The 25,098-nt window shown below is 38.0% G+C and overlaps 1 protein-coding gene across 20 annotated transcripts in view; it reads left to right on the top strand.

Moving 5' to 3' along the window:
- The window catches only part of CELF2 (CUGBP Elav-like family member 2), an 823,343-nt gene extending 803,470 nt beyond the window's left edge, over positions 1–19,873 (top strand). For 13 of the 20 annotated variants that reach the window (XM_058190373.1, XM_058190376.1, XM_058190380.1 and 10 more), the window contains 4 exons: positions 1,716–1,913; positions 6,384–6,527; positions 9,934–10,105; positions 11,582–19,873. In XM_058190373.1, the coding sequence (XP_058046356.1) occupies positions 1,716–1,913; positions 6,384–6,527; positions 9,934–10,061 (470 nt within the window). In that variant the 3' untranslated portion in view covers positions 10,062–10,105; positions 11,582–19,873. The remainder of the gene's footprint in view (positions 1–1,715; positions 1,914–6,383; positions 6,528–9,933; positions 10,106–11,581) is intronic. The other 7 variants (XM_058190370.1, XM_058190375.1, XM_058190368.1 and 4 more) reach the window with 1 other exon arrangement.
- Positions 19,874–25,098: the final 5,225 nt, after the last annotated feature.

Below are 25,098 nucleotides of genomic sequence, written 5' to 3'. Positions count from 1 at the left end.
GTAGGGTGGAGGGAGGAGAGGATGTAGATAAGAGAAGGAGAGGAAGGTCTGGGAAGTAGAAGAAGGTAAAAGAGGGAAGAGTGTTAAAAAGGGGGGTGGTGACTGGGCAAGCCCGACTAATTGTGTATAACTGTACATTGGGTGAGCTGTTTGATATGATTGTAAAAATAAAACTTTTTAATGGAAAAAAAAAATATCTGAAGGATGGCACACATTGGTCTAGAGCAGGGGTCCCCAACCCCCGATCCGCAGACTGGCACTGGTCCATGGCCCACGGCCCACCAGGAACCAGGCCACATAAGCAGTAGTGGGTTTCATCTACCTTCGCTACCGGTTCGGAGCTCACGTGTATGCTTCTTCGCATGCACAGAAACTTCTGCAGTTGTGCAAAGCGTCCATGATGACATCCAGGTGGGTGGGCAGAGCCTCCCGATGCTGTCACTGCCGGTTCGCTCGAACTGGGCCGAACCAGTAGAAACCCACCACTGCACGTAAGTGAGCGAAGTCTTGTCCGTGCACATGTGGAATCCAGGCAGCATGCAAAACCCCACAAAACCATCCTGCAGAAAAACCACCCTCCGGTCCCTAGAACCGGTTCCTGGCACCCAAAAGGTTGAGGGCTGCTGCTTTAGAGATCAGGACCAGAATCAATGGGCTGAAAGACTTTCAGGTTTCTGTTTCAGGAAAACATCCTGATTGCATAAGATGCAGACAGTATATCAGGCCAGCACATAATGTGATAACAATAGCACTTAGCACTTAGACTTCTATACCGCTTCACGGTGCTCTACGGCCCTCTCTAAGCGGTTTACAGAGTCAGCCTATGGCCCCCAACAATTTGGATCCTCATTTTACTGACCTCGGAAGGATGGAAGACTGAGTCAACCTTGAGCCTGGTGAGATTTGAACTGCCAAATTGCAGGTAGCTGGGAGTTAGCAGAAGTAGCCTGCAGTACTGCACTCGAACCATTGTGCCATCGTGCCTCATAATGATTTCCCCTTCATCGGAGATCTTCAAACAGAAGCTGAAGGTTTATCTGTCAAGGATACTCTAGTGCAGGGGTCTGCAAACCTGGCTCTTTTAAGACTTGTGGACTTCAACTCCCAGAATACCTCAGCCAGCTTTGAGTTGAAGTCCACAAGTCTTAAAGTTGACAAGGTTGGAGAGCCCTGTTCTAGAATCATCTGTAATTGCATCAAAACAACTTTAATGAGGACAGGCTTTATATTAAAGATGTCTGTGATCCTATGAAGATGCCATAAATCAGGGATGTCAAACTCGTCACGGCATCATTGTGTGATGTATCATGACTTTTTTCCCCCTTTGCTAAACCGGCTGTGGGCATGGCTAGCACGTGACGCATTCAGCCCATGGACTGGATGCCATAAATTATCATGGGAAAAACAGATTTTCTGGTGTCCCCAATTTTTGCCGAGTGCTGCATGCATGGGAAACTGAGTTGCTATGAACAATAACTCCTAACCCCAATCTTTATACGTCTTTATAGATTGGATGTTGTCCTACCTGTTGTTTTTATCTGTGCCATCTGGTGAAGTGCCCGATTTGTATTATTGTTATCCTTACTGCTGTGGTTATTGTTTTTTATCTGCATGCCCAGCCATTGTTGTCGGTGTCATATTAATGCTAACCATGTTTGGAAAGCACTAATGAATAAGTGCAATTTCTTTTCTCTATTGTTGGGTTTTTTGTAAAGTTGCTCAAATGCTCTCAGGTATGGCTGCCCTGAATGGAGGACTCGGTGCAACAGGCTTGACCAATGGCACAGCTGGTACAATGGATGCCCTCACCCAAGCCTACTCAGGAATACAGCAGTATGCCGCTGCGGCACTGCCCACGCTATACAGTCAAAGTTTGCTACAACAACAAAGTGCTGCAGGCAGCCAGAAAGAAGGTAAGATAGGTAGGCCATGGGGGGGAATGCAAAAAGGGAGCAAGAAAGAGATTCTCAATTCAGAACTAAAAACAAATGAAACTTAGTGGTCTTCTAAAATTAAAGTTTATTAGTGCAGCTGCTGCTATCATTACTATTAAGCTCCATCGTTAAGTAGAGTTTTCTTATCTCATGATGCCCCAGCATTCAAGGGCTTAAGTTGCAATGGATGAAAATAATTGCAAAATATTAGGGTACAGCAGAAGAGAATATATCTAGCTAAGGTCCTTGGTGCTCTTTGAGATTAGGTGTTAATTTGCAGGCATTTCATTATCCAAATATTTAACATTTTTATTTGTTTGTTTATATCCCATTTCAATTATTTATACTAACAACTCAAGGCAGTGCACGCATATCTAATACACCTTCCTCCTATTCCCCCAAAACAACAAAACAACAACTCTGTGAGGTGAGTTGGGCTAAGTGGAAAGTGACTTGCCCAAAGTCATTCAGGCAGCTTTCATGCTTAAGGTGAGACTAGAACTCACAGTCTCCTGGTGATAGGTCCAAAGTCACCCAGCTGGCTTTTATACCTAAAGCAGGACTAGAACTCACTGTCTCCTGGTCATTGGTCCAAAGTCACCCAGCTGGTTTTCATGGCTAAGACAAGACAGTCACAGTCTCCTAGTAATCAGCCCAAAGTCACCCAGCTGGCTTTTATACCTATGGCAGGACTAGAACTCATAATCTCTTGGTTTCCAGCCAGGTGCCTTAACCACTGGACCAAACTTGCTCTCATCCTTGCACACTAGTTGGGTAATGAAACATCTTCCAGCAAACAGCCAAGCTCAGAGAGCACCATGTACGTACGATATGTTTCAATTTTCAAAGAATAAGGCAGAGCAATGTTGATTTTTCCCCATTAGCCCAACCTTTGCTTATTATAGTTTTCTTAAACTTGTCTTATCCTAGCAAAAAAAAAAAAAGTGATGTTAATATGGAAACATAGTTCTCAGAGGAGCCTGCAGGCCTACAATTCACCTGGATATACTGGAGCTACTATCTAGTTAGTTTAGATTGTTAAGGAATATCTCACTGCCGAAAAACGGAAAGTTTGTAATTCCTAAAACCCTTTACAAAGTCACTGACTCATCAAAATTGACACTGAACCGGAACTAAGCTGCGCCTTAAGTAGTCGTGCCTGCATGGAAACCTTTGGCATGGAGAATATATAGGAACCCTATAAATATTTAATTTCCCAGCACACAAAATTCCTTTCAGGCACTTGCTCAAAGAATGTTACCACCCACTGCTTTTCTAATGCAAAAATAGATATTGTCTGCTGCTTTTGCAAAAATAAAAAATAGAAAAGTGCTCTGGTTCAAACCATCCTTAAATTCTTTTTCCATTTCTAGTGGGGAAGCAGCTCCCCTATCTGGATTTGCATGTACACTACAAACACGTAGCTAGCTTTTATAACTAAATAGCGTTTGGAGGTTAATGACCAAATCCATCCATTGTGGTTACAATGAACGGTCGGTAATATAATGAAGAGTCTTGAGGGGAAGCAAATAAAGGATTGATTGCTTCAGATGAGGTGCTAACGGAGCAATAGAAACCCAGAAAGTTAATGCTGAAAATAAATTAATGCTAATCGCAAGATGTTCAATGGGAAAAAAAGGCTTCTCCCCTATCCATTCATTTCTTAGGTCCTTCAAGTACAATCACTTTAGAGAAGTGTTTTTCTTTGATCTAATTATAAGTAGTCCTCGACTTATGACTGGTTGCTTAGGATCCATTCAAAGTTACAACAACCCCCTTCCCCCAAAAAAGCTCCTTACAACTCAGTTTTGAAGTTCTGACATCAGCCCCCACCCACGACCCATCCCATGTGACGTGATTGCATTTTGGGCATTCTGCAACCGGCCCGCGTTTTTAACCATCTGCAGCAATTTACAATGGGTTTTTTTTTCCCCCAGAAACCAGCATATACTTCAAATTTCAGCAAAAACAGCCCCATAGCAAACAAAGACAACCTGCATTTGCTCATTTAGGACTGGAAAGAAACAATACAAAATAGGTGTGACAATTTGCCTTCATGGTCCAGCATTCGTGGGCCATCAGAGTTATCGATAAGTCTTTTTAAGATGAGCGCTCAAAATTGGATGAACCGTTTTCCTAAGCCCTTGGTTGTAATAAATGACGAGGAGGAGGAGGTTGAAAGAAGGCAGGATCCAATTTACTTATTCCCTTTCTTTCTTTCTTTCTTTGTTTATATAATTTATATACATTTTTTTTTAAAAAATATATAATAGATTAAAAATAATATAATGTGATGGTAATATATAATAAATCAGATTTATCATTTGAAGGTCGCTGGATAAGCACATGTCCATCATCTACAAAAAGTAAAAGTATAAATAAATAAATAAATAAATAAATAAATAAATAAATAAATAAATAAATAAATAAATATAAAAATAAAATAAAATAAAATAAAATAAAATAAGCAAGCAAGCAGTTTTGATGGACCACTAGTTTTTTTTCTGCCATCAGTTTTATGTTTCTTTCTTTATTTCTATAATAGAACCTGCCACTCACAGAACACTTAAGAATTTTTATATTAAAATAACAATATTTTAAGAATATTTAATATTAAAATAATATTAAAATGGGCCTTTGAGGAAACTGCCCACTATTTGGAACCCATTTAAAAAGAAAAAGAAAAAAAAACCCTTTATGTATGTATGAAGCAAACTCGCCCTGCTAGTTCTGCCAATTCCTTTCTCTTCCTTGAGGACAGATTTACCTGAGCAGGTAATAAGTACCTGAGCTCCTTCTTGGCCCTCCCCTGTTGCTAGGGTGACCACGGCTGCCAATCCAGTAGCAGCAGCCAATCAAACAGAAGCACTGAGCAGGTGGCAGTGAAGGAGGCGAGAAGGAAGACAAAATGGCTGCCTGGCAGTTCATGAAGATGAAAATAAATAAGCAGAGCCAAAGCTCAGAAATCAAAGTAAAAAAAAAAAAAAAAAAGGATAGGCAGCCCTGATGAGAAAAAGGCGAGGGAAAGGAAGCAGCAGCTGAGGAAAATGAGGGGAGAAAGGCATTTTTTAATACTCCCTCAGAACTGCGTGAGGGAAAGGTTTACCACAGGTGGGAGCCAAGACTGGGAGAAAGGCAAAGATCCCAGAAACTAGGAAAAGGGGAAGAAAAAGCCAAGACTTGAACAAAGTACAAAGCAGAAACTAAAAAAAAAAAAAAAAGATCTAAGAAAGATTGAACACCATCAAAAGAGGAATTTAACTCCACAGAGAGGAACCAGGGGGATAGACAGGAATTAAGACAAAACATAAAAAATAAAGAAGTCAGCAGTACAAAATATAGAACACAAAGATGTAAAAATACAGTTAAATCCTTGAGATGGGCAGTTCTATAAATATGGATGGATGGCTTGATAGACAGACGGACGGACGGACGAATCAAATCTGCCATCATAACATTTTTGACCATCATGCCAATTGCAACCCGAGAGAGATATTTATGATTTCCAAAAAATCTAATAGCAGAAAACGAAATTTTGGAGAATAAATTAACTACAAGTAATAATTATAATTATTTTATATCCCATATTGTATGCAAATATAAAGCCGCTTTGCTACGTGTAAAATTAATAAAGTGAATAGCCAGGTTTATAACATCAGGTTATAAAAGATGTTTGCAATAAAACGTTGCGTTCTAGAGTTTATTCATGTGGACTTGCCAGAAATGTAGCATCTCTTCATTTTTATCCATTTAGGAGAACCAAGAAGATAAAAAGTTAATGTGAAAGCAGAAAAAAATAATCAGCATTGAGCTGAAATAAAAAGCAGTATTCTATGTAACAGATATGTAACAAATACAGAGGATTATTTTTCTCCAAACAACTGCAAAAAAAGCAGAAGAAAGCTTAAAATGCATATTTTGGCATATGAAATGTCTAGGAATTCTTGTTTTCTAAATCATTTCTCTATCAGCATGTTTTTGATGCTTTGTTATTTTTGTTGTTATTTATCATTTTCACAGACCTCTGAAAATTGTATTGAGATAGGTTTCCCTGATGGTCTGTTTCATAAATTGGTTTATAAGTCTATTTGAGTTGGACAACTATAATAAATTTAAATAAATACCAGTTTCTTTCTTTCACACTTCAGCCATTTTATAGAGAATGTAAAAAATAAATATTTTGAATTGCTTCACAATCCTTTTTGTTTTCAATTTTCCTTATTCGTTCATTCTTTCATTTAAATTGATTGGGTCATCCAACTTCAATGGACCCAATTTATGGGGGAGGGTGGGTGAGAACTTAGATAAAAAATATAAAACATCTTTGTTTCCCATCCAGTCTTAACATATTTGGAAGACACCGCAGAGGAAAAAAGTGAGTTTAGTGAACGTTTTCAGCATAAAATGAAAGAGCTGATTCTGGCTGCCTGTTCTCTCTTTTCTTAAAAGGTCCAGAAGGAGCAAACCTTTTCATTTATCATCTCCCACAAGAGTTTGGAGACCAGGACATTCTGCAGATGTTTATGCCTTTTGGAAATGTTATTTCTGCTAAGGTCTTCATTGACAAACAGACTAATCTGAGCAAGTGTTTTGGTATGTAACCTTCAGTACAGAACACCAAAAATCTAACATACTGTCTACCCTTTCATCTTCCTCTTTTCCCAAACTGACATCTTAGATTCAACATTGATTGCTGTATCTTGCCTTTCATTGGAGAATTGTAGATATATCCTTTTTACATTAGTCCTAATTCTAGTGTGATCCACCGCTGGCTATTTGAACATTGTTTCATCTCTTTAGGGCAAACATTTTCCTCCAAGATTGTACACGCATGCCCACAAGCACATATATACACACACACACACACGTATACAAACATATATGCAATACCGTATACATAAAAGCACCAGCGTGCCTACTGTCCCTGTCCTAATGTTCCCTTTAATTGTATTCATTTTATGTATTCAACTCATGTTTATACTTTTATATTATCTAATATGTACTTGACAAATAAATAAATAAATAAATAAATAAATAAATACATACATACATACTAAAAAAATAAAGTATTATGAGCCCAATTGACAAAGGAAAGCTCAGGATTGTATTGGTTGGAAACAAGCAGAAGAGGCCCTCATCTTGCAGAGGATAATTGATGATGATGATACATATACGTATACATATATGTAGCCCTTGACTTATAACCCCAATTTAGGATGCTAAGCAAAACATTTGTTAAGTGGGTTTTGGCCCATTTCATGACTTTTCCTGCCAGAGTTGTTAAGTGAATTTTCACTTACATTGAGCAAGAAGTTGGACTTGACAGCCTCAAGTGCTCTTTCCAAGTCTGCAGTTGTAAGGTTTACTGTAAAACCTAGGATTTATTGCTGATGTGAATTAGAGGGGTTGGTTAACATCCACTCCTAGTCATTCTCCACCATAATTTATCTTTATGTTCTTGATAAAGGAGATGTTATTTGCTTTGTCCTCTATAGCCATTTCAGTGGGTGGGGAAAAAGGAAAGATTGAAAGTTCCACAAAAAAGTGAAATGTTTCTTTTCCTCACAGCAACTCCTATTAATTTTGAAAAGTACAAGCGTTTGTGGTTGAATCAGGAAAAATGCCTAAAAAAAATATTTTCCTAGAAGCACAACGGAACTGTCAAATGCATAAAACTAATTACATCCTATGTGAAGGAATGTCATTTATTAGACAATCAAGGCACCTCATTATGTGTGTCTAATTATTCTCTATTGTGTTAAAAACGCGTCTCTCCATGTTTAACTCGTTATTTGCAGATTATATTAAATATTTCCAGCTCTAAGAAAGACTGCAGTTGCATTGCGGGTTTTTTTTTCTTCCATTCAATCGTGCCTGATTTTTAGCGATTGCTAAGACAAGTCCCTGCAGTTTTCTTGGCAAGATTTTTCAGAAATAAATTGCCTCATTCCTATGTTGAGGGAAAGTGACTGGCCAAAGGTCACCCAGCTGGCTTTATGTAGTCTCACAGTTTCTAGCCTCATGTCTTAGTCACTGCCCCAAACTGACTCTCTTAAATGCAGTATAGTTACATTCACATACAGTATTTGTTAAATAATTATTCCTTCTGGTGCTAGTTCTAGTTTTCCTGTTTAATGCAAATTTGCAGCCAAAATTGCATCATCATGCCTAAGAAATAACAATAGCCTTAATGTATCTGCATGGCATTATTTCCTGTGGTGTAGGAGCCAAGATGGAATATTAACAGAGAAGAATAAAAATAGAAGTATAAAGCAGTATAAAGCAAAATGGAATGAACTAATGCAGCGTCTAATATAAAAATAGTTGAATATCTAAACGTCTCCCCTCCCATCTCATTGGACTTTAGGACAGTTTCAAAAAAAAATTTCTTGTAATCTTCCATACCTTTAATTTTTGCTTTTCCTTTAAGTTTTATTATGTACGTATTGTTCTTTGTTTAATTGTACTACAAGGTAAATATAATCTACTTGACAAGGTGCATTTTTAACAATTAAAAACATATTTAATTTAATTGATAAATATAATAAACACATTCAGGATAACTACAAACTTGTAACAACAAAAATTAGGAAAGACAATCTATTGTATTATAATCAAATTATTTTGATATTCTATTGCTTTATTCTTTGATAGGAATAATTTGAACCACAAATTACAAAGCAGAAAAATGTATCTCTCTTATCTGAGAAAAGAGACACTTCAAAGTGAAGTTTTTCAACATTCAAAAGAAGAAAAAATTAGTGGTGGCAAGCAGCACCAGAATTTTTTATAAACTTTTAAAGCCAGCATAAGAATGGAATAAAATAATAAATCACTAATGTCCTGGTCCATATCTGTTGCAAAGAGTCATACTTCGAGAATTTTATTGATAAAAATAAATTCTGTTCTCTTCTATTGTCAAGCCAATGTCATATGGAAGAAACTAGATTATCAATTTTCTTCCATGTCAATTATTTTCTTTAAAAGAATTTGGGGGAAGGAACATTGAAAATAGTGTATTTTGCCGTCAGTCCAAATGGCATAATTATTTTCCCACTTTCTCCAGCTTTGTCTCTTAGCTGAACTGACCCTGAAAATATATTGCCTCTCTTTCCCCAACATATAGTCCCAAACCAATTGAAACTTAGTAGAGGTAGTCCTTACTTATGACCGTTTTTTAAAACTTATGACTATTGTAGCATCCCTGGGATCATGTAATCAAAATTCAGGTGTTTGGCAACTGGTTCATATTTATGACGGTGGTAGCATCCCAGAGTCATGTGGTTCCCTTTTGTGACCTTCTGACGAGCAAAGTCAATGGGGAAGCCAGATTCTCTTAACAACTATGCCGCAACTTAACAGCTGCAGTGATTCACTTAACACCTGGGTCAAGAAAGGTCGTAAAATGGGAGCAAAATTCACTTAACAAATATCTCGCTTAAGAACAGAAATGTTGGACTCAATTGTGGTCGTAAATCAAGGACTATCTGTAGATGCATTAGCATAGTATATGACATTTGGTTAAAGTTTTAGTTTTGATTTGTGGCTTAGCAAGCTTTACAAACCAAATGTTATTTACCTTACCGTTCAATATCTGTGAAATTAAGTGGACATAAATAGTAGTCCTTTTATCCAACGTATCTGATAGGTCTGATGTCTTAAACCCCAAAGTCTGAAACAATGTCTCCACTGTATCATTTTTGACCTAAAATACTAAACGTACCCTTACATCCAAAAGCAATTTGGATTTTGTAATCAATGGAAGAACAATTGAGAAAGTTGCCTATTAAAGCCACAAAGGAGAAACCAAACAGAAGTGACAGTGAGGGAATTAGGAAGCAAATAGAAGTGACAGAATTGAAGAAAGGAAATCAAATGCTTCTCGGTCTTTATGCTGGAAAACACTGTGAAAGAATCCAAATGCTAATGATTTTCTGCTAGTTCTTACGCACTCATTTTCTCTCTCTCCCCCCCCCCCACCTACCTTTGTACATTCTAGGTTTTGTTAGCTATGACAATCCTGTCTCGGCACAAGCTGCAATACAGGCGATGAACGGCTTTCAAATTGGCATGAAACGCCTGAAAGTACAGCTGAAGCGTTCAAAAAATGACAGCAAACCTTACTGACCGTTCTCCCAGAAGCTTTCTGCTCTTAATTTAGTTTCCTTAGGGTAAGTCTCTTGAGCAAGCCCACCCTTGCTTGGGGTGGGATTGAGAAAGAACATAAGAACACCTGGCCTGCCACCTCTAAGAGACAGCCATTTGACAATCCTGCTTCCATTTTCCCCACTTGTTTAAGAGAAACTTGGCTAACCTAACCAAAAAAAAAAAATTGTGGGATGACCTACAAGATTTGAATTAGCAACTCAGATTTTTAATTTTTTTTATTTTAATGAGCATTGAAAGGAAAGCACCCATCCACATGCTACAATCTTAATAATTAGAGCTGTCAAAAAAGAAAAATTGCAACTTGACTTTCTCGGCCCTGGTGTCCTTAACACTTTGGATGAGGATAATGAAAGCAATCCTGAATTATCCGAATGGCACCAGTTCTGAAATTGCTTAATAAAGCTATGGCCCTTGGCCAAGAAAGTGACTCATTTAGAACACAACATTTTTTCCATTACTTCAGTTTGTTTCTTTCTTCTTATTAAGAAGCTTTAATATTTACCATTCTTAGGGCTTCAGATTGACACGTGGTTACATTATCCTGTTTAAACACTGGTTGTCTTTATATATTTTACCTATTTGTGTTTTGTTTTCCTTTTTGTTTTTTAAGTTCTTCAGGGTTTTGTTTTGGGGTTTTGTTTTGTTTTTTGTAAAGAGTATTAGTATAAAAAAAAAAGACATAGAGATCTGTTTCTAAAGCTACAGGGTTTAAAAAATAAATAAATAAAAAAGAATGACAATACTTGATGTTTCTTGAAAGATAAAAATTTAATAATAATAATAATAATAGATACAAAAGAAAGCCACAGGCCTGTAAATTTTATTTGTAAAAAGCATTTCTATTTTTATACAAAAATTTTTACTGCCTCAGAAATAATGGAAGTTATTTATTGCCTATTGTTAACTTATTGGATACCTAAAGACCAGCTCTGTCTGGTAGCTAGATCATTTTGAAGTAGTCTCTAGAGTACACGTGCCAAGAATGGGTGCTTTTTCACCGTTGAACCCTACATCTTTTATGGTTCATAATTTCTCTCCTCTTGTTTGTATTTTGTCTTTGTTAACTTGTCCGTTCTTTCCATTATCTACTTTAAAATTTAGTTGTCTTGGGGTTTGTTTGTTTGTTTTTTTGTTCTCACTCTTTCTCTTGATTCCCTTCAATCCACTTCTATTCCTCTTGATGTTACCTCTGTTGAAATGGGGTCTTGATTCCTTCCCACCCTTTTCCTTCCCCAAATGAAATAAGAATCCTTTTTCTAAAAAAAAAGAAAGAAACCTCCTTTCTAATGGATTCTTTGGGGCTCTTTCATTGTGGCCGTTGTTGACCAAGTGTACAGTTAATGCAAATTGTGTGAATGGCTGGGACTCTAATGATGAAAAAAAATTTGCATTAGTTTTCTCCTGCACCCATTAAAATGATTTTTGTTTCTGCTGCATAGACTCTCCATAACTTTTTCCTCTTCCTTGTTTTTCCCTAGACATCTTCATGCCCGTTAGTTCATCGTTTGCCTAGCATGTCCCTGTGACGTCTTAAAAAAGTTTCATCGTCCCGTCATTGTTTCTGATGTCTTTCTGACCTCACATCATAATTTGGTTCTCCTACTGATCTTTGATCTATAGTTTGAACCTTTGAAATTTGCATGTGACCTCATCTAGCTATATGAATTCTGGGAAGTCAATGTGAAAAGCATTGCTGCTTTTATGCAAGATCAAAATTTATTCGTAGTCAAATTTATGATAGGAGTATTAACACACACACACACACACACACACACACACACAACCTGTGGCAAAATGTTTTGTTTAAAGTTTTCGGTGTTCCTTTTTTCCTTTTTTTCCCCCTTTTATTCTTTTCTTTTTTTCTGTAAAAAAAAAAACAGACTTGAAAGTATTAGACAAGAGACTGGCATTCTGGCTGGTCTCTTAATGACATAGCAATATGTGTCCACACAGGCACAGAATGTTGGTTTCTAACAGACTACTTCCGAAATAGTTTGAAATGAAGAACTGTCTGATTTTAAGTCTCTAGAGGTCTGTAATAGTTTTTACATTTTTCAGGCAGTGTAAAGTTTTTTGATAAGGCCATTTTAGGTGGCTCACTTTCTCATTAAGAATATATATATATAGAACCACTTTTTGTAGATTAGTATAAAAAAATATTTACCCTGTTTTAGGGCAAATGCTACCTATTTGTCACCTTTTGCTGAACTGATTCACAAGTTAGACAATCCATGAATTAATGCACATGAAAATTACCTATATTTTATACTGTTTCGATGTACAGGAGAAAGGTTATTGTAAGCTATTGTTTCATTTGGTGCTTTTGTGAATTAAGTTGTGGTCTCATCATTGGGGGGGTTCCTCATGGTCTTTAAGTGTTCTGTGTTTATAAACAACAGGTTTGAAATTGGTTTTTACTTGAAGATCAACAACAGAACAAAAAAAATGAATTTCAAAAAATGAAAAAAAAAGTTGTTTGCTTAAAATTTAAAAAAAAAAAGTTTTCATGTGAAAAATAAAAACTATTCCAGACTAAGTTTGTGTTGGCTTCTGTGAGGCATTGATGTCGATTTTTTTAAAATTATTATTGTGGACAATTTCGATGTGTTTGTGTTCAGCAAAATGTGATTCAGTTTTCCTTTTAAATAAATAATAAGAACTCAGTGGGGGAAAAAAAATTAGTGCCAAATTCCAAAGGTACTTCTCTTCCTAGAGCTTCAGTGTGTTTCTTGTGTGAAGTAATTTGATAACATGGGTATTTTATTATGTGTTTTGTATAAATCCCTAATATTTAAAGGAAAAAAAGAGGTTAAAAAGTTTGTTAACTTGCTATCCTGTGGTCTTGTTGCCTGAAATTGTTGTTGTTTGTTATTTCTCTTGGATGTTTTTTGTAAAACATTGTATAAGTGCCCATGTTTCCCTTTTCTAACCATTCTGCGCATCAATGCTGTGAATGCAAACCTCACAATGTAATTTTCTCATAATGTATGGAAACCTCTAAGGTGAGAAAGTTTTGAACTTTTAACCCTTTCCACCCAGAGCTGTCCTGAGAGTTAATACTTTTATACATTCACCATTTTGCTCTTTATTTTTATATACACATTACACACACACACACACACACATACATATTTGTGCGTGTATATTCATACACAAATATGCACATACACACACACACATGCACGCACATACACATATACACATACACACCTAATTTTTTTGTGCTTTATTTAATACATGGTTGAAATCAGAAAAATGCACAGACCAGATCTGAAGGACGAAAAAAAAATATTTTACTGCTGTCTAAAGTTCTTCTGTATCTATAAAAAAAAAATATTTAGAAATTGTAGAGCTCCTTTGTTTTGTTTTGTTTTTTAAAATCTTTTCTTAAAAAGAGCTTTTAATATGCTGCTGGTATATGATATTCTGTATTTAAAAAGTAAAAATAATTCTTTAATTATGTATTGTGTAACCACTCCTAGATAGGAGAATTAAACCCACAATTTGAAATCATTAAAAAAAAATATTTTTATAATAAAATTAAATGAATTTTTGATTAAATCCAGCGCACTAGAACTTCCTGGATGAAATTTTCTTGTGCACTGCAGTTAAACTCCTTTTTATGGATGAGGTTTACACACGTCTAAATGCTCTGATGTGCTAGCTGCCATATTTGTACTATGTTGGTCCAGATGCAATAGATACAAAGTAGATACAGCAGTAGCTTTTGTTAGCAGGATTCATTCCTGTCAGTCGATGAACATGCAGGCTTCTGACTTGTAGCAAATCCTCAAAGAGGCAGAAGCAAAAGATGGCTCTGTAGTTCCTCAACCTGAGAGGAAATTACAGTAGTTTGTATGAACGCAGGTCTTTAAAAGCTTCTGGATGGATGCAAGCTATTGATGCTCTGAGAAGCAATTGCATGCATGGTGGTTTACATGTAGGGTCTCCTCTGATGGTGAGATTGGCCTTGGTGCCCATGAAGTTACGGGGCTGCTGCAGGTCCTGGGAAGCTGACGATCAGCTGGGCTCCCATTCCAGAGAAGAATATAAAGATAGCTTTTCACCAGTTCCTCTGGAGCTGTGGAACAGATGGGTTACCTGCTTGCGGGACGCTCCATCTTTTTTCCTGTCTCCCAATCTGGAGATTTCCCACACGGTCCCTTCGATCAAAACATCACGGGACCTTGTCATCATTCCCTTCCCTTGCCCTCTCTTTACAGCAGCTTTGCTTCTTCCCTTAGTAAAAACCCAGTTGTTCTTTTCAAAGCTTTCCTTTTCCTACACGGTGAAAAGAAACCTTAGTAAAACACCATCCAGGAAGAGAACAAAATGGTGTGTTGTTGCTGTTTTTAACATTTTTCCATTAAGCATTGCTAGTCATCGTCTAGCCCCATCTCAACCATATGCACAGGTCAAAAACCCAGAGTTTCAGAGATGCTGTCTCAACCCAACACATTCTAGTGTATACTTTAAAAACAGAAACCCCATGAAGTGAGTAGCAGGCATCAACCCATACTCCTGATTTGCTTCTCCGCCTCTCCCCTTCCCACCCCACATGCGCCCCCTTTTTTCCCCCTTTATTTCATACATGGAGCTGGCCGTGTAATGCTCTTTAGCTGTTGTGAGGACAATTTGTTTTGTCTGAGCATTTTGGAATCATGCCACCCTGGGTTCTGAACATCAGTGCATTCTTAAATGCAACAGGGAGCATTGCTAAATCAGAGCTTCCTGTATTTCAGAATATACTTTTTTTTAAAAAAAATCAGCAAATCCAATGTGTTTGCTGCAGTTGTATTGTAAGGAGAGACAGACCCAAGCTTTGCATTGGGAGATTTACCATAGCTAGTCGGAATGTCTTGGCCTTGGGGCATAAGTATTCAGAAATTCACAGCTGCCATTCATAATCTTATAATGCCATATAATCAATATGGCAATAGTCATATTGGCAGAAGAGGAACTGAAATAACCAAGGCAATTTAGGATGCGATTGTTATTTTCTTTTTTCTGAAGTGGGTAACAAAAGCGAAGTCCCATCCTTACAATACAAAGATATTTACCAGAGCTGTCCAGAAATTATGGTCACAAGAATAAAAATGCTGGCTATGACAGTGCACATTTAAAAAAAAAATAGATGGAGCTTCAGTTGTCACAGCCATCTTGATTTTTGTGACCTTGCATGAGGACACATCTGGTATTTGCTATGACATCATCCTTTGGGTGACACCGCTTATTCATTCCACAAGCAGCACAAACCCATGAACTGAGCTAATAGCACCCATACATCCACAGTTGAAGGCGGCTGCAGTTCACAAAAGTTTCTGCCATTGAAAATATGATCGTCTTTAAGAGGCCACTTCACCATTTTTACTCAGTAAAAAACAAGACATGGAAAAGCTGCAAGGGATTAATTTAATTTTGCTACATAAGCCAGTTACAGAGTTGGTATGTTTATTGATCCTGCTGGGTTCTATTCACTTCATAGCCATAGTGCTCTGCATAACTCAGAAATCTGCATGTTACATCAGTAGAAAATTATGAAACATAAAGGTAGTTGCTTAGCTATTTTGTATCTCTTATTATCTGTTGTAAACAATACGTGGGCACGACCCTGCAAGCATGTACTGTACTACTTACTATCTGTTCACATCAAAGGGAAAGTTCTGCAAATCCTTAGTTTTTGCAGAATAATAACCAAGGAACTAAGGAATGATATCACTTCATTGCCTTGTTTCTTTGAAGTTCGATCGAACAGAATAGCACTCCTATTCATCAACTAAATTTTGGTATTCTGTAGTGGCAAATATAAACCTCTTTCCAAGCCAAGATTATTTCAGCAGCTTTTCATGCTACTGATTTTTTAAAAAGTGCCAAAATCATTTCCTATTGTCTAATCCTTTTCACTCTCATTTAAAACATCTCCCATTTTTCCTCTTTCCTCCCAATTCCCCATATAAATTATTTTTAAGAAGGCAGGTGATAATCTACCAGTTTGCTTTTACATTTTTTCTAAAGGGGGAAGAGGAAGTATGTTTATTTTTAGAGAAGCCGTAGATGGCAAGCACTAGAATCCAAATAATGCAGAGTGGGAGAGAAGAAAGCAAGAAAAATAATTCTAACACAGAGACATTCTCAGTTAATAGATAAGTGCTCCATGATTGTCTCATGTTTCTTCTTCGGGGGCCTTGCTGAACCTTTGAGGGCTAACTTTGTACTTGTTACACCATTTTTCTTGTTCAATTGTTAACATACACAGTGATTATAATAGGAGATCATGAAACATTTTTCCAGGACGTTGTTGTTCAGCATCTAACATTTCCCAAATAATTATACCGTTTGGAAAAGAAAATCAGATCCCACATAAGAAAACCCATACTCCTTTCCAGTCAGCTGGGGCTTGTTTCAACCCCCTCCCCCCCACCAAACCTGTTAAAATGGCAGCCATGTGTGTAATTAACAGCACTTGGATGGCCAACACAATTATAAATGCTTTGTCCTGCTGGTGCTAAACTCCATAATTTCTGTCTTATGAATTTGCACCTATCCAAGTGGGAAGCATTCTTCTCTCTCTCTCTCTCTCTCTCTCTCTCTCTCTCCTTGCCAGCCCCATTCCTCATTATTTCCCAGGTATTGTTCATTTTGCAGCCCAAAGGGAAGCTCTTGATTTTTCAAAGAGAAGTTTAATTTGAAATATTGGGCCATTTTCCTAGGGACAAAGTACTGGGAGGAAAAGAAGGAACAGGCATAAACAGGAAATAAAAGCTATCACTTTCTCAACAATTTCTACCCCTGAATTAAGATACACACCTCTGCTGCATTTGCAGCATAAAAGATTGCAAGGGAAAAACCAGCTAGCAAAACCAAGGCCTTATGGCACTGCACATGTTGTACACAGGTTCTTCACATATAAAACATGAAACGTTGAAGGGAAACTGTGAGAGTGCAAAGGGCTTTTATTTATAGAGGAAGAAAAAATAAAATAATAATAATAATAATAGTAATAATAATAATAATAATAATAATAATAAACCAGGAATGGTTGCATTTCAAAATTTAACTCTGAAAGCACAAAACTTACTGTTTCCCAACCAAATTAGTTATGTGAAATGGCCATATTCAAAGGTGTAACAAGTTCATCTTTCTTTCACCATAGGGGTTATTTCTCAGCTTGTGCTACTCTTTGGCTCATGTTGCTGTTTCTGTTTCTATTAACTTAAGTGCTAATTAACAAAAAAAATTAAGTAATTTCATTGTTTTTTCTGAATAATGTCATATCCTGTGTACCAGGTTTTGGGGAGGGGGGGGAGGACATTGTGCTGTGAGAAATTGTTGTTTGTCAACTAATGACAACTTTTTTAAGTTGAGAGCATCAAAAACTCAGGAAATGATCCATTCCTACCACAGATGTGGCATTCATGCTCAGGGAATTCTTTGGGCTCGGCAGAGCTCAGTGTTGCTCATGGAAATTATTCTTGACCCCCCCTACGAATTAAGAGAGGAGGGTCATCCCATGACAACCAGGCCCTTCAGCGCCTTGACAGGTTCTGCATTCCTATGCAGAAGGTAAACACAGATTTTTCTTCAACCCTCTTATGAATTCTCAATGTATGGGAGCTGAGCCTGTGATACAAATGGATTATAACCTAGGTTTTTGCTTCTTTCTATTTTTATTTTGTCTAAGAAAAGCCAAAGTTACTGCAATGTAGTGAGAAACTGTAAGACCATTTTGAGTATTGTTTCTGTTTTGTCAATGCATTTGGATTTTGCTGTTTGATGGAATTTGAGCCAAAAGCAAAATGGAAAACGAAATGAGGAAAATAAAACAAACCAACCAAGTAACCAACCACAGGCTTTCCTGCTTATAAAACTTGATTGTACGCACGCATTTTGTATCAGTGAAACTTTTTTATACTGGAGATTTAAACAAAAATGGGGGGAAAAATATGGTGGCTTACTCTTGTGAGCCCCCCTGATCATAACTGTTTTTCAAGTTTGATTTCCAGTTGACTGAAAGAAAGTTGGCTTAGTTTAGAAAATTTAAAACAAACTTTGGCTTGGTTTTATCCTTTCCATTTGCTTATATTTAGTGTTTAGGATTTTGTGTTTTAAAACACGCGGTAAGTTTCACTTTTTATTCTGTACTGTGCAGTTTCACAATATAACAAATTAGAATTTAGGAGTACACAGTCACTTTAAGTGGATATATGTATTAGGGTTTTGTTTTTGTTTAAAAAAAAAGTAGGGTTTGCTTTTTTGCTGTTTAGATCAAAAGGTTTTCCTGGTTCTTCTGTCTTCATTGTGAACATAACTGTGTAGTTGAAACAGTCAAACTTATTTTTGTAACGTATGTTATTGTGTGATGCAGTTTTTTGCTTCTGTCTCCAATATTAAACCATTTTCCTAATACTTGTCTCACTTTCTCTCTCTGTGTTGTACTGTTGGTAGTCATTCCGTGTTGGTAATACATTTGCACACCTCACTGTTGCACGTCCCTGTTGATTTTTTTTTTCTATTCGTTGTGTACAAAAGATACAGTCGATTCCACTAAGTGAACCTCTGATTGGAGAATGAATGCAGATTTGCTGTATTTACCCCCCATCTTCTTTGCCTCCTCTACCCCCAGTTGCCTTTAATTGTAATTATTAGGGTGAAGTCACACTGAAGATGCCTCTAAAAAGATATGTGTGCGTGTGTGTTTGTGTGTGTGAGAGAAAGAACCTACATACACAGAGAGAATCAAAGTCACCAAGTTTTCTCTAGTGATTAAAAAGGGATATACTTCTCCTCTGTAGGATCACGTTAAGTTTACTATTAAAATATTTTCTTCATGGGAGTAGAAAAACTTTTTCATGTTTCAGAATTATTCAGCAAAAGCTCTGGCATCGTACCTAGTTAGTTTGCCAGTTTTCAGAAGTGTAAAATTTTTAAACACAGGTAGAAGACCCTAAGTTAAAATCTACCAGGCTTATTATAGACATCTTTATTTTTTTTTTCTTGAGAGTTCAAGAACATTGAATTTATTAAAACTACCCAAAATTAAAAAAATAAGTAATCAGGAGAGAAAACCAACTACTGACCGTAACGGGCTTTCTGTAATTTCTCTTCATTTGATTCATCAGACACTCAAATCTATCAGGTAGGAAAGGGAACTTTCTAGAAAGAGGAATTTCTCTCCCTGCATGGGACTCAAGCCATAAAGTTATCCTTTTCCCCAAACTCAGGAATTTAAGACCACTTAAAAGTGCTCTTACACGATTTTCCTTGTGATGTTTATGTCCCCTCTTAGTATTTTGGTTTTGAGTGGGCTGTGCTCAATCTCCGTGCTTCTGCCAACTCAGTTTGAGGGAAGCACATATATAACCTAGTTTGCCTGTCTTCTGCTTTACAGAGCCCGGTTTACAAGTTTCTGGGCTTGTAGATTTCAGAAGCAAATTTGCAACTGCCTGCAATGTGGCTTCCTCAGTGCCTGCCTCCTAAAATCCCAACCTCTGTTTCTGTTTTCCGATTACCTCAAAAGTTTAGCTGCACAATAGGACCATAACGGAGGAGGTAACAGGGTGCCTGTGATGTCACAAAAAAATAAAAATAAAATTCTCTTGAAACCATTGGAAAGATGGTGCCATCTTCCCAGGATATAACAGGAGCCTTAATTGTGACACATGATGACAATCACTTATTTCAATGTAAAAAATGCAAGCTTTTAAAAAAAATGGAATCAAAGCTTATCTGGGTATACATTTTCAACCGATTAATTGTAGGACCTTTTTTTTTTTAAAAAAGCATGATTGAAATCAATGTGGTTTAAGCAGAAGCCCATCTCCCCAAGGGGAATCTGGGTGCAATTCCCATTTCAGTGGCTCAGTTCCCTTGGTCATGCCATTTATTTCTTTCAGATGCACATCAATGGTTGTGAAATACACCTCTCTGTCAACCAGTTTAGTCCCTGAATTAGCCTAGCATTAAAAGTTATTCAAACTAGGGTGGGTGGTGGTGTTTTTTTTGTACATTCAGTGTTGAAGCAGAAAATGGCAAGTATGAATTCTCAGCACAGTTAGGCGCCTCTTCTTTCTTTCAGATACGTAGAAACTTCATTGGCTGCCAAATAGCATTTACGTCTATACATTTAAGCCATAATTGTATACCCCATCTTTGTCATTCCAGGATAAAGATTTTGGAAAAAAAGAAAAAAAAAAGAAATAGATTTTCTCCGAGCTAGTTAGACTAACTGGCGCTGAAAAATCATAGATGTGAAAAGCAGACAGGGTAAAAATCAAACATCTCTGGATGAATAGAATAGAATAGAATAGAATAGAATAGAATAGAATAGAATAGAATAGAATAGAATAGAATTCTTTACTGGCCAAGTGTGATTGGACACACAAGAAATTTGTCTTTGGTGCATATACTCTCAGTGTTGCGATGTTGTGAAAAATTACAGGACAAACAAGCCAGCTTCCGTAACTGACATCTTCCAATAGTTCTGAAACTACATCCCCCATATGTCTCAGCGAGGGAATTGGAAATATTCTGTGGGATATTGTTCCACCGTATCTGAAGAGCATCTGGTTAGGCAAGATGGCTTAGTTGTATCGCAGCTCTTCTATATTGTCTACAAAAGACCTGTGAGCCAACAAAACCGAATGCAACACAGCCTCTGCGTGTTGATGGCTTTTCTGTTGGTTGACAATCTTGTTCTCCAGACCTAGACAACATAGGACATTTTCCTGAGCCCTGGTTAGGTTAGAGACTGGGCTTCAAATTATGCAGGCCTCGTCTCTCAAAGTAGAGGTTAGAACATATAATATTAGCAACTGTTTGAACCTAAACCTATGTGCCAGTAACAAGAGAAACAGCACCCGTTTGATCCTGCAGATAGCTAGAGGTGGGTTTGTCCCTAGTTGGAAGGTCAACTGGGGGGGGAAAAATTAATTTGTGAAATGACTTGGAGAAAACGAGGGTGAGGGGGAAGAGATCTGTAGCATTCCTACACATCAGCCATTTGTTTTCGGATTCCAATATTTGAGGAAAAATGGAGCTGGTAAGCTGCTGAGGAACTGGCAGGTCCAGAGCCTTCTTTCAGTTGTATCTATGAGCCGCATTTGGTGTGTCTCTGTAGCCACTTTTGGAGATAGTCGTCTCCTTTTCTTGCTCTTGGACCCTACGGCCCCAGAGACCCTGTTGAGGAACCACCTTGAGATTATACTTTTTGCACCTTGCATAGGAGCCCGTCTACGCATATCAAACGCGTAGGCGCCTACCCATCCATACCTTCAAAATCCAGGTGTTCGTTTTTCAGCACGGCTACTCTATGACAGGAAAACAAGGAATGCTCTACTCTCCTAAAAGTTCCTCTGAGAACTGGATAATTCAGTCCCCCCCCACCTTCCCAAGGTCCTTCCCTTCATCAAAAAGTCAGCCATTCCAGTCATAGTAACGGTACTGGAGGCTTCTTGTAGACAACGGTATATTTTCGGCAGTGCTTTCAATCTGGTTAGATGTCCTACAGGTTGCAGCCCATATGTGTGTGGGGGGGTGTGTGTCAAAAAGGTGGTTGCCACTGTGTGATCAAAGCCCCACTCCTCCTTTTGACATCTCACGTTTAAAAGAAAGAAAGAAAAAAACAGGCAGGGCTTCAAAAGTCCAGTCAGGCCCACCGTTGCTTTGTCTCTCTTCCTACCCTTGATCCCTGGTGCGATGGGAAAGCACCCATTGTGACACTGACTAAGGACCAAAGCCATGGCGTTTTTTTTAGACACCCTCCCCCCTGCCACCCCTCCCCTCCCCAAAATTTTGTGTATCTGTACTAGAGCAATTATTACCTTTTAAAAGAAAAATAAAAATCCCAATCTGGCTGTCTCCAGGCATTAGGCGATCCAAACCAAAAAGGTGTACTGCGTTTCATTCCTGATAAGTGAATAAAGCATTGTGATCAAACAATCAGGTTATTCACTTATCAGGAATCGACTGTACGGCTGGTTCGTTTTGTTCTTCATCTCCTGTTGTAATTTCACTACTTTGCTGTGTCCTGTTTGTTTCTCCTCCTCTTCTTCCTTTTTTTTTTCTTCTTCTTCTTCCTCTTCTTCCTTTTCCTTATGCTCTGTCTCCCCCCCCCCACTTCCTCCTTCTCCTCCTCTTCCCCCTTCTCCGTTTCTTCTCTGTCCCCTTTCTTCTCCCCCTCCTTTTTTTTTTTCTCTGTCCTCTCTTTTTCTCAAATGCTCTAGCACAATCACTGGAAAGTCTCCCATCTTTTGATCATGAAACATGCTCTTAAAAGTGGGGAACAACCATGTTAACAAAAATCTATGCACTTGCTATCAGGAACAATATTGGGTGTGTGTTATATCTGCTAAGTACGTGATTTCTTAAATGAAGCTAGTTGAAAGGGTTCTGTCTGTCTGTAAAAAAAAAAAACTTTTATGATGGGTTAAAAGAGTTTTTAGGGGTTGTGCTTTATTTTTGTTAAAACCGAAAAGGGGATGCAAAAAGATCTTTAAGAAGTTCTGCCATGCCAAATATTTGTTCGTTTTTGTTTGTTTTAATTTCCCTTTGTTTGCGTGTTTATTTGTGTGTCTGTTTATTTATTTATTTATTTTCATTATATTTATTTATTTTTGTACGGTACATTTTAATCGATTCCGTGGAACTGGGGAGAACATGGCCTTTACGAGAGAGGAGTAGGGCACATTTCTGAGGGCACAAGCAACAATTTCTTGAAAGCCAAGATTGTTTAATTGAAACCTGTTCCTTTTACAATGTAAAGGCTATATTAAGTAGAAAGATTATTTTTCTTACTAAATATGAAGCCATTTTTTTGGACACCAGAGAACAGTTAAAAGTGTCTGATGTTTGCCATATACCATAATAAACTTACTATGTGTCTGAATTGTTGTCTTGTGTATTACTGTAGATTACATGCTGGAAAATTCAGCTGTTGACTGGGCTCATATTTCCTAAAAAACAAAAACAAAAAAACCCAGAAATCATCAGTTACGATAACTCTCTTTTTCCATTTTTCTCTATTTCCCCCCACCCCCCCGCCCAACCTTCCTCTTGAACCAGTCTCGCAATTTGGGATTGTTGTTGTTGAAGTCTGACAAATGAACCGTGGGAGGGGAAAAAAGCTTTTAAAGACATACAATGAGAAAGACAGAGATATCTCTTTCAAACCTCAAGCTTTGATGAACAGGTTCACATGTAAAGGTATTTTTAATACATACAAAGAGATGATGTAGGCATTCAAGCAAAGCCCAACAAGCTCCAAATACTAATGTTGGCAAGGACACATTACCTTTTCTTTGCGATAAAACACTTAACATAAATCACATTTCCTTACCGTGACTTCCCCTCATTTATATTTTTCCGGTATATTATTAGTAATTTATGAATTATTGAATATCACATATTGTTTTGAATGACTACACATCACTATTCAGCTTTAAGCAAGAATAAATATCAGGAACCACGGTCAACACAGTATAAATTGCCACATAAAAGGATAAGCTACAACAAGGTTGAGCCAAAGCAGAATCTGATCTACTTTAAGTGTCTTGTGAAACTGAGGTATGAACTCTATACGTTGTTGTTGTTGTTTTAAGCATTTATTGGATAGGGTGCAAATCGAGTTATAGTCCAGGAATGGTTCCCACTTTAAATGAAATTTTGTGCAGGATTTACTTCTAAGGAACAAAGTTATACCAGTAGAAAAGAATATTTGTAGCTTGGAACTGAACTGTGGAGTCCTTACTGCTCTTTAAGCTTGCAGATGTTTCATTACCAAACTAGGTAACATCATCAGTGCTAGAAGGGAGTGAGGTTTGCTCTCTGTTTATATGTAAGTAGCTTGCCATGTCAGTGTGAGTGGGAAAAAGAAGAATGTTGTTTCCAAGATCCATGTTGTGACTCCGGCCCTCGAGCCTGTTCCCATGGAGGAGAGTGACTCGGAAGGTGAGGGAGAGGAGCCAGCAAGGCCTCCCTCGCCAGGACCCTCCTCGCTGGCACTGCCCCAAGTTCCAGCTGCAGGCCAGGAGGAGGAGCTGACAAGGCCTCCCTCTCCCGCACCCTCCTCCTCCCTGGCAACGCCTCAAGTCCCAGCTGCTGACAATCAATCCTGGATTGATCCAAGGCAGAGACGTAAAGATAAGCGTGCGCAACAGAGGAAAATGTGTGGCAGGCTCAGAGATTGCTGAGTCACAGAGCCACACCTCACAGGGTATAAAAGTGGGTGGAGCTGCCATGCGGCCCTTGTGACAGACAAAAAAGCTACCAAGGCTGCACTGCAGCTCGGTTGTTGGAAGGTTAACTGACTTTGTCAGTGAGTTTTGGCAACGGACCTTGGATACGAGATAATGGACCCAGCACTTGGCAGGCCTTTGCACGGTCACTGCCAAGTATTTCCTCAATTGAAGAAAATCAGGTCTGTAGCAAATAAAAAGACTGGGAGACACGCGTCTTTGTGTTTGCTCTGTGAAGTGGGAACGGGGACAGAACAATCCAACACTGACAGAGCAAGCCATTTGTATAGAAATGTCACTGATGATGTTACCTAGTTAGGTTACGAAACATCTGCAAGACAATATCCAAGCTCAGAGAGCACCAAAGACTCCACAGAACAAAGTTATTTTGGAGATCAAGGCATAGTTCCACAACTTGGTTAAAAATAGATAATATCCTTGTGGTATTTAAGAGACCTCTATTCAACACATCAGGTTCATCTCCATGAAACCAGTTTAATCCTAAAATGCACACGATGGTCAACATAATCATCATTTACATTTGTATACGGAGACCTGGTTGGGCGCAGAAGGGGGTGTGCCCCTAGTTGAACTGTGCCCTCCAGGTTTCCGAGCATTCCATCAACCGAGGGCCCAGGGTAGGGGTGGAGGGGTGGCGGTTGTTATGAAAGAGGGTCTGGAGCCGAGAGAGACCACTGTTCCTCAGATAGCCGGCTGCGAATCCCTTCTTGTGAAGTGGGGCCATAATAATCAGATGGGTCTGC

The sequence above is a fragment of the Ahaetulla prasina genome, chromosome 7 (assembly GCF_028640845.1).
Source record: "Ahaetulla prasina isolate Xishuangbanna chromosome 7, ASM2864084v1, whole genome shotgun sequence".
NCBI classification, from domain to species: Eukaryota; Metazoa; Chordata; class Lepidosauria; order Squamata; family Colubridae; genus Ahaetulla; species Ahaetulla prasina.
This window is presented reverse-complemented; position numbering and strand designations above follow the sequence as displayed.